The 17,096-nt window shown below is 37.4% G+C and overlaps 2 protein-coding genes across 7 annotated transcripts in view; both read right to left on the reverse strand.

Annotated features, from left to right (window-relative positions):
* LOC106871368 (alpha-1,3-mannosyl-glycoprotein 4-beta-N-acetylglucosaminyltransferase A) overlaps nt 1-4,033 on the reverse strand; it is an 85,259-nt gene extending 81,226 nt beyond the window's left edge. Inside the window, exons 1-2 of one of the 6 annotated variants that reach the window (XM_089365593.1) lie at nt 3,697-4,033; nt 3,015-3,373 (exon numbers count right to left, since the gene is read on the reverse strand). The gene's annotated coding sequence lies outside the window, so the exon portion shown is untranslated. Of the gene's footprint in view, nt 1-3,014; nt 3,374-3,696 lie in introns of those variants that run through there. The other 5 variants (XM_089365591.1, XM_089365590.1, XM_089365592.1 and 2 more) reach the window with 5 other exon arrangements.
* Nucleotides 4,034-11,818: 7,785 nt separating this feature from the next.
* LOC106871445 (glutamine--tRNA ligase) lies at nt 11,819-17,093 on the reverse strand. Its single transcript, XM_014917919.3, has 2 exons — nt 16,726-17,093; nt 11,819-14,290 (listed from the first exon to the last, which is right to left on the reverse strand). The coding sequence occupies exons 1-2, from the start codon at nt 17,074-17,076 to the stop codon at nt 12,275-12,277; spliced, it is 2,367 nt and encodes a 788-aa protein (XP_014773405.2). The 5' UTR covers nt 17,077-17,093; the 3' UTR covers nt 11,819-12,274.
* Between the last annotated feature and the right edge of the window lie 3 nt (nt 17,094-17,096).

The raw sequence follows: 17,096 nt of genomic DNA on the forward strand, positions 1-17,096 counted from the left end.
GCAGCTGAATAATGCCTTCACAGATCACCTGTCAACACTCCAGATATTCCAAATATTTTAGACCTAAATTTGAAGACCAAGCTCTAAACTGACTCAGCCCTAACTCAACAGACGTATGTGGAAGTCAGGCCACGACCACCACATCTTTTGCTGATAGTGTACCTCCAGCAACATTATATAATGTCTGTCCTTCCCATTTTGTGAAGAGATAAAGCCATTTCTTTTAATGCTTCAATTGCCCACATTCAGGAAGTCAGAACGGTTATTACGGTTCATTGAGGGTAGACATGTTCCAGAAAATTTAGGAACATTAGGTATTTAACAGATGCACCTGAGTTAAGGCGGCCCTGAACTGATGCTGTGAGGCAGACTCCACCTACACAGGTCAGAAGGGAGGCGGGGGGGGGGGAATAGACAACAGATGATACAGTTGTGATGATCATGATCATGAAGTAAGCAACTTTTTATCAAAGTATTCTTTGAAGTAATGCCAGATGTAACTAAGCAAGAGGAAATGGGTATTAAAATGATCTGTCCCCCACAGAGCTCAACAAATATATATATATTTAGCTCCTCAACCACATGGTTCCAGGTTCAGTTCCCCTGCATGCCGCTTTGGAGAAGTGTTTTCTTCGGTAGCCCTGGCGCCAACTAAAGCTCTGAAAATGGATTTGATAGATAGAAACTGAAAGCAGTCCATCATATGTGCATGTGACACCGTGAGTAAGTGTCTTCTACTACAGTCTTGAAACGACCAATACCTTGTGAGTAAATTTGGGAGATGGAAACTACCATCAGAAGTCCATTTAATACATGTGTGTGTGAGTGTGTGTGTCTTTGTTCCCACCACTACTTGAAGACTGGTGATGATTTGTGTGCATTACCATAGCTTAGCAGTTTGGCAATAGAGGCTAATAAAATAAGTACCAAACTTTAAAATCTCAGTACTGAAGTTGATTTGTCCAATTAAACCCATCAAGATGGTGACCCAAAATGGCTGCAGTCCAATGAGTGAGACAAGATAAAAGATAACACTTCTACAATATGGTTAACTCCCTTTGTTAAGAATCAACTCATAAAGCACTAGGATTTGTACTTACATCGCATGGACTGCTGAGTACATTTTATGAAAAAGAGACTACCATGTACACATAAAAAAAAAAAAAAAAAATAGTTCAAATATCTTCTTAGTATATAATGGTGGAAAGTTTTACATCATCTGAAAAGTCACTAGTTGAACTATTAGTCTTCTTGCATTCTGTGGGTTATTGGAGCGTTTGAGTGACATTAAATCCCCAACAAACGCCCATAAATTAAATGCATCCATCTGGGCCACAATCGGGATGTGTCAACCCGTATCTGATTACCACAATCATGGCCCGTCGTGCTTTATGTGTAAATACTGTAACTGGAAGTTCTTAGTTTTCTCTGCATGAGTTGTATCATTCAAACCTGTGCATTTTTTTTTTTACAAACTCTAGCAATCGAACATGTGCTGTTCAACTATATTGACTAATCGTACCACTTGGGCCAGCAGGGGTCCATTCTTTCAAGTAGTATGTAGAAAATAAAAGAGGACTAGGGTATAAAATTTGTTATCACTATATGTCTACATTTTCTACATTGGGGACCCTGACATGATTTGTATAGCTTCTTCATATAGAAACTAATCATGCATGTCTATAAATAAGTGACAAACAGATATAAGCACATAGTTAGATGGGCACATGTATGTGAGTGTATAGATGTAAAGGCAGATATGTGTAAATATGTATTTATATACACAAACACATATATATATACAAATATGTGCCGGTGGCATGTAAAAGCACCCACTACACTCTCGGAGTGGTTGACGTTAGGAAGGGCATCTAGCTGTAGAAACTCTGCCAAATCAGATTGGAGCCTGGTGTCGTCTCCTGGTCCACCAGTCCTCAGTCAAATCGTCGAACCCATGCTAGCATGGAAAGCGGACGTTAAACGACGATGGTGATGATGATGATATATACGTACGCACACACATAGGTGTATACAGAGGTACAAAGGTGGGTATATAGGTATATATGTACATACAGGTGTGTAGATATGTACATACATAGATGCACGTGTGTAGAAAGCGAGATATAATGACAGGTAGGTATAGTTTTGTAGGTTTGTATGGTGTGTGCACATAACTATGAATATAGTTATATATATATGTCTGCGTGTGTGTGTGTGTGTGTGTGTGTTGGTAGATAACTATATAGATATTCAAGCGTATAAAAAGTTATTTATATAAATATGTAGGTGTATAGAAAATTAAGACATAGACAAGTGGATTTAAGTAAAAATATAGACATGTGAATAGCTCGAAATATAATGGGTATACATGTAAATAGCTAGGTATAGAGATATATATGTGTGTGTGTAGGAAGCTAGGCATATAGATAAGGTGTGTATAAAGCTGGATATATCGATGTAGGAGTGTAGATGGCTAGGTAAATAGGTATGTGTGTGTAGATACAATATATAGACTGTATATAAAGCTAAGTGTATAGATGTGTCTAAATAACCCTATGTGTGTAGATAGCGAAATATAGAGATAGGTATATATGAAGTTAAGTATACAAATGTGTGTAGAGAAGTAGATGCGTGTGTGTATGTTGAGAGCAAGGTATACATTGATTGGTAGGTGTAGAATGGGAGGCGTTTGTAGAAAGGTAGGTATATATGAAGACATGTATGCATGTAGATAGCTTGATATATATACATAGGTAGGTATAATATGGTAAGCCAGGTCCGTAAGGTCTGTAGACAATTATCAGATACACCCATAATTTTGTAAAATATATGAACACGTACCCCAGACTAGATGTAAATAACTTAGAACCCCTAAAATACTTGCGAACCATTGATAATTGCCCTTTTCATTTTGCCCTCAAAAGAAAGAAATAACAAGGAACAAAATAGATATTTTTAAAGCAACGAGGAAAAAACATTAATAATAATAATAAAGATATATTTATAATACTCACAGAGATAGACAACAAGGTTTAATCGTTTCTTGTCGATTTAACAAGCACGGCCTTTATTGGTTTTCACATTAATCCTTTCTGGAAAAATGTCGATGTTGTGTTTTTTAAAGATGCCTTCTAAATATATTCTGTTCAGCATGTGTGTTGCTGTCTGTTGACAAGTTAGGTTTGATTAGTTTAATTGGAATTAATTGTCTAACCGGGAGAATAAAGACATAGAAGAAACCGGCCGAAATGGTGTGTGAGGGGGTACGTTTAATGTTGTTGGTTCGGGTTTGGTTTCGTTCCCTGTCTTTGAGGTTAATTTGCCGAGGAATGAACCAAACAATAATATTAATCTGGGCGGCTGTGAAATTCGTCTGTAATTTAGATAAATAACCAGATAGAGGGATAGAGACAGGCGTATAAATAAAGAGGTAGACAGACGGGTGGATGGATGGACAGACAGAGATAGGTGCTGCGTAAGAATGGAAATGATTACATAAATGTGTTGTAGATAGAAAGATAGAAAGATAGACAGCAAGGAAGGCAGGTAGGTGACTTTCCAAAGTTGAAAATGTTAAAGAAACGTGAGTGGATAATTAAAAGCAAACAAAAAAAAACTTAGGTTGATCGGGCCATAATTATAATTATGGTTAATACGACTAAGAATATAATGAGTGTAAATGAGAAAGCTTCTAACCTTGTTTTACACCTTTCTTGCTTTTTTTTTTTCTTTTTCTTTTTTCTGGAGAAATGAAAAGGGAAAAAGCAAAACAAAATATTAACTGCCGACTTGTAGTGAAAGGAAGCGTCCTGATGGTTCTGGCAAAATATTGGGTGTGATGATGCACGATGGCAAAAGAGAGAGAGAGACAGAGTAATAGTGTAGAGAGAAGGTTAAGAAGGAAGATGTAGATAGAGTAAGAACGTAGAGGTGAGGCGAGTCGGGAGATAGCGTAATGGTATTATAGAGAGGAAGTGAGACGGGAGAGGGAGACAGAATGAGTATAACGAGAGAAAGTGAAGGTAAGAGGTGGATAGAGTAAGAGTGTAGAAAGAGTGTCAGTAGGGAAAGAGAGATAAAGTAATAGAGTAGAAAGGAAGTGAGGGAAAGCGACGATAGCGTAAAGAAGTGAGGGGAGGAGGTGCATTGAGTGAAGTGTGGAAAGGGAGTGAGAGTAAGAGAGGAATAGACTGAACTTATGAAGAGGAAAGGAGGAGAAAAGGTTGATATAGTAAATTATACAGAGGGAGTAAGTGGAAGCGGTAGAGAGGGAGTGAATGAAAAGACGAAGAGTAGTCAAATTTGAGAACGAGCGAAGGGAAGAAATAAAATGGTAACGAGGAGAGAGGGAGTGAAAGTGGAAGAAATAGAGAATTGCAAATAGGGAGTGAGTGAAAAAAAGAAAGATAAAAGGGAGAGAAAGAAGTAGAGTAATAAAAAGTAGAGAGGGAGTACGTAAATGTGGCAGATATAAAAAAATATAGAAAGAGTGGGAGGGAATGAGTGAAGAGTAAGAGGGAGGAAAAAAAGCAAAATATAGAGAGAGGAGTAAGTGAAGTGAGAGTAATAAAGAGAGCATGGGATATGCATGAAAGAATTCGATATATAGAGAGTTAGAATGAGAGAGAGAGGGAGAGAAAGGAGGGTAATGCTAGAGGAAAAGAAAAACCCCTGAGTGAAAGAAAGTGGTTGTTGTGTAACCGAGAAACAGGCTCTGTGTGTTTCGATGGTTTCATGCTTGGCAAAACTGTGTCTTTTATACAAATAATCAGGTGGAAATTTTCCTTGTCGTTTTTAAGAGACGCTATGCGGTCTGCTAGATATAGCAACCAAATCTCTCTCAAATCACACCTTTCCGTTTTCATTAAAAAAAAAAAGGACACAATATAGTCCTGGATATCTTTAAGAGACAAGTGGTGGGGACATCTTTTCTTTCTTATTTGTAACCTAAATTCCCTGTATACACGCGCGCGCGTGCCTAACTACAGATCGGTGCCCCATCGACTTTCTTTCCTTGCAACTTTTTGAATAATAAAATTTTACAGCACGATTATGCTGATAATTTTTTATTATTATTAATACTTTCTTCTAAGGACTTTCGGGTCGTTTCTACCCCCACCCGACTCATAAATCTCTTTAAAAGGTATATATTTAAATGACATTTTGCACAAATATATTTTCGGGAATCTAGATTATGTAGTGATGTTTGAACCGCAACTCTTAAAAAAAAAAGTGAAAAACGCTAGAATTTCTGAAATGAGTCGTTACAAAGTTGAAATGGGAGTGGGGAGGGAAAAATGATCCAAAAACTCTTGCAAAATATTTTCTCTGGATTTTATCAACATAATTATAATCTTCAGCCACGAAAATGTACCTCTACAAGATTTCCGCAGAAAATTTGCTCTTTACAGGAAGTTTAGAGAAAACTTAAGTCGGTGGTGTAATGATCTATGCCAGGAATCACCAAAGTGGTCGATGGGACTATTCTAGGGGTCGAAAAATGCCTGAAAACTTCAAATATACTTGATTACTATTATTATTTCTCTATTTTCTTGTACATGCCCGGGGGTTGATGAGAAGTCAAGGATTCCATGAAGGGGTTGATGGTCTAAAGAGTTTGGGGACCCCTGATCTCTACAAATGCCTATATCTAGGTTGGGAAGCAAGCTTCTTATCACAGTCACGCCTGTGCCTATATTTAGACAATGGTCATAGAATCATGAAGTTGCACAAACTGTTGGGTTTCAAATGTTTTTGAATGTTGTGATTCATATATTTACCTGATGAAAACAGAACTTTTCTAATAATGTAATGTCTCCATTTACAGCCAATTCCACGTAAAAAGAACTCATGAGGTGAATTTGAAGTCTTACAGCTGTTTCTGGGGTAACTGAGAGTGAGGGAAGTTAAAAGAATATAGGCAGCAGAATAATTTTCACAGCTCATCTTTTTCCAAAGGATATGGATGCTGGTTGGTACTTCCAAGTGAATTTGCTGAACCACTAAGTTACAGGGACATAAACACACCAACATCAGTTGTGAAGCAATGGTAGGGGGGGGGACAAACACAGATACACACACAAATATACATATATATATATATATATATATATATATATATATATATATATGTAAATACGACAGGCTTCTTTCAGTTTCCGTCTACCAAATCCACTCACAAGGCTTTGGTCGGCCCGAAGTGAAAGTAGAAGACACTTGCCCAAGGTGCCATGTAGTGGGACTGAACCTGGAACCATGTGGTTGAGACCAGGTAACCATTTATCTCCTCGACAGCAACACACCTATTTCTGTCATCATTATTGATCTCTCTCTCTCTCTCTCTCTCTTTTCTGACTGGGTAATCATTTATCTCTTCTATGACAACACACGAGAAATATTGAACTCTCTCCCTGTCACTTTGACTGAAATTTTGAAAAAAAATTTTATAGCATTTAGTGTCACCAGTAAGCAATTCAAAATTATATTTTCAGCAAGGAATAAAACTTAACAGAATAAATAGCTTGTAATTGAGAGATAGTAAAAGTATCTCCTTTATTAATATATGAAATGGTGCAGTGACCAAATATTTGAGGGATAGACACACATCCATCCGTCCATACACACACACATACATTTTGAGAAGGTTAAGAGGATTCACATGAGAATTTTATCATGAATAAAAGAAGGAAAACATTTACATTCTTATCAAAATATGCTACTGGTTTCAATTGTTTTAAAGACAATTTAGTCAAGCAATAAGTAAACAGAAAATGAACTGAAATAAACGAAGAAATTCTTTGAGAAAATAAATTTTCTGAAAATTCACAAGACAGTTGTTGATCTTCTGATGATTCTTGCATGACTAAATGTCTGAAAATGATTGAAACATGTGACCCATTTTAATAACAATGTGAAGATTTTACTCCTTTTATTTATAATAAAATTTTCAAAGCTTATTCTTCCTTTTTTTATATATATATATACAATCTCAAAATGCTGAAGCTTTCGAAGGAGATGACGGAGGAAAAAATTGAAATGGTTTTCAATAGTTTGATATTAAATTCCGCAACAAGTGGAAAATAACTGTTGAGGCCCTATGCTCCACAAGGGGCCAAAAGGATTAAGAGAGATATGTTTCGCTTTTGCTTTGCATTGCTTTTCCACTGTGATACAAATAAATAAACCAAGTATTTATTAGATTTTTTCCTTCTCTATTTTCTTTTATTAACTTTATATATACATATATTTACATATATGTGTGTGCGTGTGTGTGAAGAGAAATAATTTTTGTTTCGTTTTATGGAAACAAAAAGATATACATGACTGCAAAGAAGAAATGCTCAAGTGAAATTGAGACACAAGACAAAAATCATTGATTAAAGAAGAGACATCAAATTTGGACCAACGACTTTATATAACCTCACGATTCAATAAATTTCAGCATATGCAAATAGTACAATGGCCTTCAACATACAAAAGAAATACATGTGAGTTTATATAAGGTTGTCCGCCCAAATTTGATGTTTGTTCTCTAATCAAGAATTTTTTATACACACACAAAAGCACATACATATGTATACATATATGATGATGATGCATATATATATCTTAAAAATAATGATATATAATTATCCATACATACATGTGTGTATTAATTTATTAATTAATAATTTTGCTTTCATGGTTTTTACACACTAATATTATTAATTATTATTAATAATATATATACATATATATATATATAATATTATTATAAGATCTGGTAATTAGTCATATATTAATATATTAATTAATATCAATTAATTATCAGGGGGCCAGCACATTTAAAGAATCAAAGAGATTCAGAAATATTATCTGCAATCTCAGGGGATTAAGGTACATTTTAATAAATATTTTCTGCAGATATATTCCTGGAATTAGCGCGCCAAAACAAAGACTTTTAAATTTTACCATTAAGCTGTAATTAGCAGAACCATATGATCATTCGCTCCCGCGCCGGTGGCACGTAAAAAACACCACTCAAGCGTGATCATTGCCGGCATCACCTTACTGGCACATGAAAAACGACATTCGAGCATGGTCGTTGCCAGTGCCGTCGGACTGGCTCCGTGCAGGTAGGAGGTAAGAAACCTCTTTTGAGTGTGGTCATTGCCAGAACCGCCTAGCTGGCCCTCGTGCCGGTGTCACGTGAAAGCACCCACTACACTCTTGGAGTGGTTGGCATTAGGAAGGGCATCCAGCTGTAGAAACTTTGCCAGATCAGATTGGAGCCTGGTGCAGCCTTCTGGCTCACCAGTTCTTAGTCAAACCGTCCAACCCATGCCAGCATGGAAAGCAGACGTTAAACAACGATGATGATGATGATGATGTTGATGATATATATATACATGTGTGTCTATTTTGTAGATATTGAAATCTCAAGAAGCATTTAGCTTCCAGAATATTCCTTTCTCAGTCTAAATATTCTGTATTTTTTACCAGAAAAACAAAAAAAAAAAATCTTAAAACGTAGAAAAATAAAGATTTTAGAGAAGATGACTCATCTGGAATTCTTTTTCTCTTTGGTAATTCCAGGGAATCAGTTGTATGTAGAACATGGCAATAAGGAAACGAGTCTTTGAGATGAAGGTTCTGGAACTGTCATAAGTAAGCTTCATGGATTGATATATCACATTTCAGTCTTAAAAATTGATGCCATTTGATTCCTAAAATGGTTTTCTAATTAAATGTTGTTGTTGTTGTTTCTGTATATTAGGGAGGGGGGGGTCTATTTTACTTGTTTCCCCTGTCCCCCACCCCATCTATATTTGCATGGCTGTTTATTTTTAGATCTATTTTTTCTTTTTTTTTTTTACATTTTACAAAAACAAAACAAAAAAAAAGCAAAAACATAAATCCTTAGAAATGTATTTGATAGCAGATACTTGATTGATCATCATCATCATCATCATCACCAACAAAAACCACAAACAACAACACCATCATTATTATCACCACCACCAACAATAAGGATAATTATTATCAACATCATCATCATCATTGCCATTATATTCATCACCACTGTCATCAGTATTGCTATTGCTTTTCATCGTCAGTGCCATCGTTGCCGTCACCATGAGTGTATTGCAATTAGTGCAAGACCTAGGGTAATTGGATACAACATGGGTGATGGGAGGAGAGATGAGTGGGTTGGAGCAAGCACAAGTTCACCCAGATCCCAGGATCAAATTTCGTTGTTTGAGTGATTTAAAAAGTAGAGATGAGACAGCATGTGTGAATGTAGAGCTGTGAGGTAATCTTTTCTGAATCACAATCAAACATTGAGACAATTGTTAACTATGGTTTCTAAACAGTCCAACAGATAGGAGAGAAACCTTCTCCTGGATTGGATGCTAGTTCATCCCAGGTAACTCTACTGTTGTTATTTTTCAACTTGAAATCACTGCTAATAATCAAAGCCACCATTTTATTACTTAAATATGTCATCATCACTTTATTCTTTATTTGTTTCAGTCATTTAACTGCGGCCATGCTGGAGCACCACTTTTAGTCGAACAAATCGATCCTGGGACTTATTCTTTGTAAGCCTAGTACTTATTCTATCAGTCCCTTTTGCCGAACCACTAAGTTTCAGGGACATGAACACACCAACATAGGTTGTCAAGCGATGGTAGGGAGACAAACACAAACACACACAAATATATATATGTATATACAACTTCTTTCAGTTTCTGTCTTCCAAATCCACTCACAAGACTTTGGTCAGCTCAAGGTTATAGGAGAAGACACTGGCCAAAGATGTCACACAGTGGGACTGAACCTGGAACCATGTGATTGAGAAGCAAGCTTCTTACCTGACCACCACGCCTGTGTATTATAAAAGCATGAGTTTGTTTCACATAAATTTTAACAAAATCCTATACCGACCCCTAAGGATCATATGGACCCTAAATTAGCATAGTAGCTTTTGTGGGGTTACTCAGTTTGCTAGAAATAACAGTCAAATCATCCTCAAACATAAGAGACACGCTGGATAATTCGGCCTTAGGTACATTTAGCCCAGAAAGTAAAAAATTCACGAGTGTGAATTAGAAATATTTGTATTGCTTTCTGACTCATCCTTTCATAAAATCTCATGCTGAACAATATTTCAGTACGACACACACACTAGGGGCTTTGTATGAGTGTCAACGTAGACATCCGGTTTAGGCGACGGAGTACCGCCGCCGCCACCATTGTCGATGTTGCTGCCAAAACCGACACAACCACTACGACAAACACTTGTATTTTTTTGTAGATAACTTATGTAGTAGTAACTACTACTACTACTACTACTTCTTCAGCTGCTGTCACTATAACAGTCAGTTATAGTGACAGAAAAGATATTGCTGAATGGATTAGAAGTTTGCCTCCCAACCGCATGATATTGAGTTGTCTCGCTACGCAGCACCTTGGGCAAGTGTTATCTACTATTGATATAACCCCGGACCGACCCAAATCCTGTGAGTGGCTATGACAGCTTCAGGCTATAGTAGAAAGCACTTCCCTAAACAGCCAATATAATGGGACCGAAGCGAACTTCTTAAGCACACAGTCATTAAATAACACTTTTATTAATCCTGTCCTGAATGAAAAATATGTATTTAACCTCGAAAAGTTGCTTTCGCACGGAAATATATATCCTTGGTTAACACGATTGTCTCCCTTGTGTTATAGTTATTCCCCTTGGACGCTTTCATTCTCTTTATCACGGTTCCAAGTCCTTTGGAATAGTTTTGAGTAGATTTGCTTAATGAATTAAATCGTCATATTTTTCGGTGCCTATATTACTTTCTTAACCACCCAAGGAAACTCTTTTTAGTATTAATTAAAGTTATTAGATGTATTATTTTTTCTACTGATTCAACATTTTGGATTTCTCTACTAAGTGTAGATACAGGAGGCAACAGGAAACCCTCCCGTAATTTAGGCAGATGGTCGGTAACAGTGATTTCATGGAAATAATATTTTATTACTTCTTAAGGTGGCGAGCAGACAGAATCATTATTAGCGCGCTGGGCGAATTTCGTTGCGACATTTTGTCCTGTGTTTATGTTCTGAGTTCAAAGAATTTTCTTGATATGACTTTTCAACCATGTGGCAAAGAGAGCAACAATACTAAAAATCTTGCTTGACTCAGGAACTCCAGGTAAGAAGTATTTAGCCAATGCCCTCATCAAAGACGTTTCCTGCTACAAACCATTCATTGAACAGAATGCGGGAGAATCTTCGAATATCATCACAACTGGAACCAATGTAAGGGAGATAACCCCATACTGCCTGTAACACCTCCTGCACAGCTATTCTGGATGTATAGATTTTTGTGTACAAAACCATGACGTCTCCCACCCTCCAGTAGCAGAGAGATTATGTGCCTTCGGCCATTTGTTTGACAGGTACCCTATATGGCTTTATAGGTGCAAAACCAATCGTCACTCAATGACCACTCTGTTGGTCATGCTTAGGAATCCAGCAGGAATGTCTACAGATGGCTGCTTCTGTTAGGACCCTAGGGAGAAGGTGACTGAGGACTCTGCACCCACATCCCTCTCAGGGACGATGGATGGATGGATAATAACCACTCTTATCAATGTGTTTAATCTGTTTGTCAATGGGTTGGCTGGGTCTGCTACACATCAGTTGTAAAACCAGGTGGACGAGTGCACCTGGGACATCACAGATATTTACAAACATTTCATTCACGATGCCTTGGCTCAGCAAAATAAAAATTAGTATATTAAATAAAAAAGACAAAAACAAAAAAAAAAAAACAAATAACTAATACTGTTAATTATTTATTGATTGATTGATCATTGTATAAGGTTATATCAGTGGTTCAGTCACTGATTATTGTGTGACTGGTTATATTGCTGGTCCAATCATATTCTGATAATCACTGGTCATACAAGCAGTTATCATTCTTTTGTTATTGTTATTATTATTATTATTATTTAATGTGTAGAAGAATAGAGCTTACAATATGTTTTATTGATTATCAGCCATTGTCAATATGTTGAAGATCACTTTTGCTTGCTTTGTTTTCAATGGATTTGATCTATCAGCCAATAATAACAGTTCTTTCAACAGTGTTCACCTGATGGTAATAAGTGTTTACCTGAGGAAGTTGTGCACACCTGACATTAATTAGTTTGCACCTGTCAGCAAGTGAATTTGACCATTTTCTCTGATCAGAATAAGAAAACAATAAATAAACACTTGTTTACGTTGTTTGTTTTTAGTTTTTGTTGGGATCTTCTTTCAGTGTAACAGTTTGATTAAAAACTAAATGGTCAGGTTTGGAATCTCGATCCACACTGAAATAACCAGTTCTTTCAAACTGGAATTGTTTGTAAGTTTCAGCCTTCAAGACAGACGTGTCTACGAATGCATTCGATATGACCTTTAATGAGTCCCTGTTGACGTCGCTCAGGTAACCGTCTGGAACTTCTGATGTGTCTTCTGGATTACGATGGAAGAACAGTTTGTCATAGAGTCGAACTTCACAAGAAACAGGCTTCGATACCCAATGAATGAATGCTTTCGGTTTGTCTTCTGTAGTTTTGTGGCACTTGACATGTAACTCGGTGATAAAACCTGAACTATCTTTAACAACTTCAGCGACTTCTATTGTAAAACCAGCATGACGTAAACCGACTGGTTGGGTGGGAGCAAGTCTCTTATAGTTTTTGTCAGTGACCTCTTTGAAATCATCTCGTTCGATAAAGATCTGCTCACAGAATGGAACGGAATGTTCTCCTTTGTTTGGATCAGCAGGATAATTTGGAACAGATACTTTGCCACTGTGACCAGCTGGAAAGTTGATGATCTTCACTGGAAGAGGATTGAGGACGGCCATTGCACGAGGGGCTTTCACATTGAGGACATCCCGTACACAGGATTCCAATAGAGCTGGATCAATGACCGTCTGTGCCATGGTTACGCCAACCTTGGCACAGAATAAGTTAATGGCCTCAGGTGGAAAGCCACGCCGTCGGAGAGCCGTCAGTGTGAACAGACGGGGATCGTCCCAATCTTTCACATAACCTTTCTCAATCAATTTCGCTATTTTCCTCTTCGATACAACAGCATAATGTAAATTAAGCCGGGCATACTCCCACTGTACTGGACAGTACAGTTCCAGTACATTACACAACCAATAATAGGAAGACCGTCTTGCCTGGAATTCCTTGGTACATAGAGAATGAGATATGTTCTCAATAGAATCGCAAAGACAATGGGTGTAATCATAAGTCGGGTAGATACACCAATCATTGCCGCTTCGATGGTGTGGAGTGAATTTGATCCGATAAGCTACTGGATCTTTCTTGCCTTCTTCAAGAGTTGTTTTCATTCGAAGTGTGGCATCGCCCTCATTTATTTTGCCTTTCCTCATATCTTCAAACAGAATCAGAGATTCTTCAATCGGCCTTTCTCTCCAAGGAGAGTCAACAACGTTGTGTCCCTTTAGATCTTCGGCCTTCATGTGACAAACGTAGGCGTGGCCTCGTTTAATAAGATCAACAGCTAAATCATACAGTTTCCCAAAATTGTCAGATGCATAAGTAATTTTCCATGGTTTGTAGCCTAACCATTCAACCATTTCTCGAATGCCGCGGAAGAATTTTTCCTCTTCTTTCTCGGGGTTTGTGTCATCATAACGCAAATAGCATTTACCACCCATTGCGCGAGCATAACCAAAGTTGAAATTGATTGCTTTGGCATGACCAATATGAAGAATGCCATTAGGTTCTGGAGGGAATCGTGTGTATACTGTGCTATTGGTTTCTTTCAAATGTTGTTTTAAAAGTTCCATAGTTCTTGGCATGATAACATAACCATCTGTTTTAAAATTCTCACCAACTTTATGGAACTTTACCGAACTTCCAACCAGATCCATGAAACTTTTCACCTCTCCATCTGCTCTCACAAAATTCTCTAAAGCATTCACGGTCTTTTTATTTTCCTGATTCACTGATGTTGTAGATTTTGTTCTAATATTTTCAGTCTGTTTTGATTGTTTAGCTTTCGATGGCTTAGCCTTATCAACATCAGTCTTGGGCCCCAGTAGATCTAAAATCTGCATATCGACTTCGTTTTTGATGGTTTTGCCATCAGCCCATTTCAGCGCCTTACGGACTTCAGACATTAGAATGCCAGTATTGAAATGGTAACGCTTCTCTAATAATTCATCTCGATAGTTTGCAATGACTTTCTCTACAGCTGTTTCCACTTGGTCTGAAGTGACGGACACCTGCAAGAGAATTACAAAAAGAAGATGAGATTTAAAGCTTCCAGGGATAAAAGAAAACCAAAATTTAATAAAGGAAAATGGTTTTGAGGATGAAAAGAAAAGAAAAAAAGACTAATTAGAAAGTAAAACTAAAGACTGTTAGCTGGGATTGTAGAATATATTTTAAATGTTCCAACCTTAACCCCTGTATTTAAGGTGAGTCATAGTGAGGGATTGAGGTAGGAAGATGGGATGGTATATCAGTGATTACCTCTGGATTATTTATGGGCAAAATAGAAATCCCTACCTCATAAGGGAACTCGGCCCTGAAAAAAAAAACAATATTAAAACAGTGAGCAGTTTAAGGTGTGGCTATGTGGTAAGTGTAGCTGACGGTTGCAAAGTGAACTTGTTAACCACACAGACATACACCTGCATTTCTTAGTGAATGCTTAGTTACAGTTTTGATAAGCTAAAATTGTTATGACAAAGTAGATAGACTATCATAAATATCATCTCCAACACATGACCAGATAACATGGTTTCAAATGTAAAAATGCATGATGAAATAACCTGCTCAAATTACATATTTCAGCTACTAACAACCACTGGGCCACAAAACCTGCATAGATTAAACACTCCCCCACACAATGTTAGGTATTCAACGTTGATCTGTTACAGAATTTGACATCTCGGTCAGAAACTCTCGGCGTTATATAACAAGACATACATGATTTCTTTGTGAAGAAAACAAAAAGGGTTTCAAATTTTGAGACAGGGATAGATTTTCGGGGGGGGGGGGGGTGATTACAGTTACCCCAGTACTTATTTTATCAACCACTAAAAGGATGAAAAGCCATATCGACCTTCACAGAATTTGAACTCAGAATGTAAACAACCAGAAGGAAAGGCCAATAAGCATCTTGCCCAACATGCTAATGATTCGGTTAGGAAGGTATTAGTCGAAACTGTTATTCCTCGTACTTGACTCGGCCTCAGAGGAATAAAAAGCAAAGCTGACCTAGGTGAGATTTGAACTCAGGATGTAACAAGCCTGAAAAATACCAGAAAGCATTTGGTCCAATGCTCCAATAATTCTGCCAGCTCACCATTCTCATAAATGTAAAAGAAACGCTTGACATAAGAGGGGGGCAAGATGAATGCACATGCTGAGCTTGATGGCAGGCAACGAGTAAGCAACACATACACACACAATGAGAGAGAAATGATCATAAACAGAGGAGGAGTAAGGGAGTAAATGACAGTTATGGAGGGAGTTACACAAATTGAGAAATTTGTCTCATTTAATTATATCTCAAGTGAATATTTTTCAGAACATTAGAGTCTATTTTATCATTTTGGATATGTACCAAGTAATTTTAATAGAAGTTAAATTATAATTATTGCACGTATTTGCTGATATTACCCATGATGGCAAAAGTATAGTTTCAAAGTTACCAGTCATTAGACGAGTAACATTCAGGGATACAAAAACAGGATTTGCCTTATTTTATAATTATTGTGCTGGATAAGGAAAACGACTTTGTTTTTAGCAATGGTGGAAGTACAACGGACTGAGCCGTCGGTCAATCGGACACTGCCCGAGGACCAGGAGCTCTGAGGGGCCCACACTCAACATGTTAACTCTACTAAAACACACAAAGAGGCCTGGTAAACAGTTATGCCTGAGGGTCCTTAATACTCTCAGTCCGCCCCGCGGGATGGTCACGTTTGGATCAACGGTGAGATCATAGGGATGCTCAGTCAACCCTATCCTGGGACTAAATGCTAACAGCTCATATTACTGAGCAACATAATGAAATGTCAAACAGGTATTTTGTCCGTCGTTCGATAAGTATATACAACAACCAGGGCTTGTAGCATGTTCTTAAACATCGGTTTCCTATTTTAGTAACAAGTCGAAATACTAAATTGAAAGTAAATTAAAATATATTTAGTTTCTGTTTGTATGCTGCTACGTAGTTAGTTTATGTAAACTGTTAGTGTTTCAATGACCCCTATAATAGAACATAACAGAGGGGCGCCTAGGTATGTGCGTATATCGAAGATTGTTCATCATTGAAAGATGGAAATTTACTTCGATTCCGTTACTTCTATAGTAAAATAACGGGTAACATCGTTATACAAGATCTCCTTGTAAAAATTAGAAACAGAACGATATATGACTGGATGGTCACATCTGGAACACCTTTGTGTTATCTCTTATAATTTGCGGGTTACTGAAATACGGCGATCTACCGAAAGATACAAAATTTCTAGAAAGTATATGTTCTCGTAACAGCATGTAAACAAAGGCCAATCGCGAACATCTCGCTATTTCATTTGTCAAATGAAACAGCGAGATGGACATTTTTAGTGAAGTGCTTCAACGTGTTGCTGTTAGTGAAATAGGAACCGACCCTAACCGGTATCGAAAGACAAAGGTATGTACTTACACCAACTCCACACGATTCTTCGAACGTTTTGATGTCTACAGGATCTGTAGGGTTAGAAAGAAGATAGGACAAAGCAGAATCAAGCTGCAGGTCCGAAGTGATTTTGTTTTTACCGATATATTCCACTAACAAAGGGATCTTGTTGTAAATTTGGGATTTCAATTTGGTCGACAAATTGTAGAGCAGCTTGCCAACATCTTTGTCGATTGAAGAATTTCCCGATAATTTCTGTACGTTTTCTATGCATTGACGGAGAGTATTGGACAGAGCAGCATTTTTACAAGTTTCCTTAGCTTTCTGTTCGCTAAGTCCGATGCTGGTGAAGAGAGAAAGCAACTCGGTCGAAGCCATGTCGGAATCAAGCTGGCGAA

Source organism: Octopus bimaculoides, chromosome 18 (genome assembly GCF_046866305.1).
Source record: "Octopus bimaculoides isolate indiv1 chromosome 18, ASM4686630v1, whole genome shotgun sequence".
NCBI classification, from domain to species: Eukaryota; Metazoa; Mollusca; class Cephalopoda; order Octopoda; family Octopodidae; genus Octopus; species Octopus bimaculoides.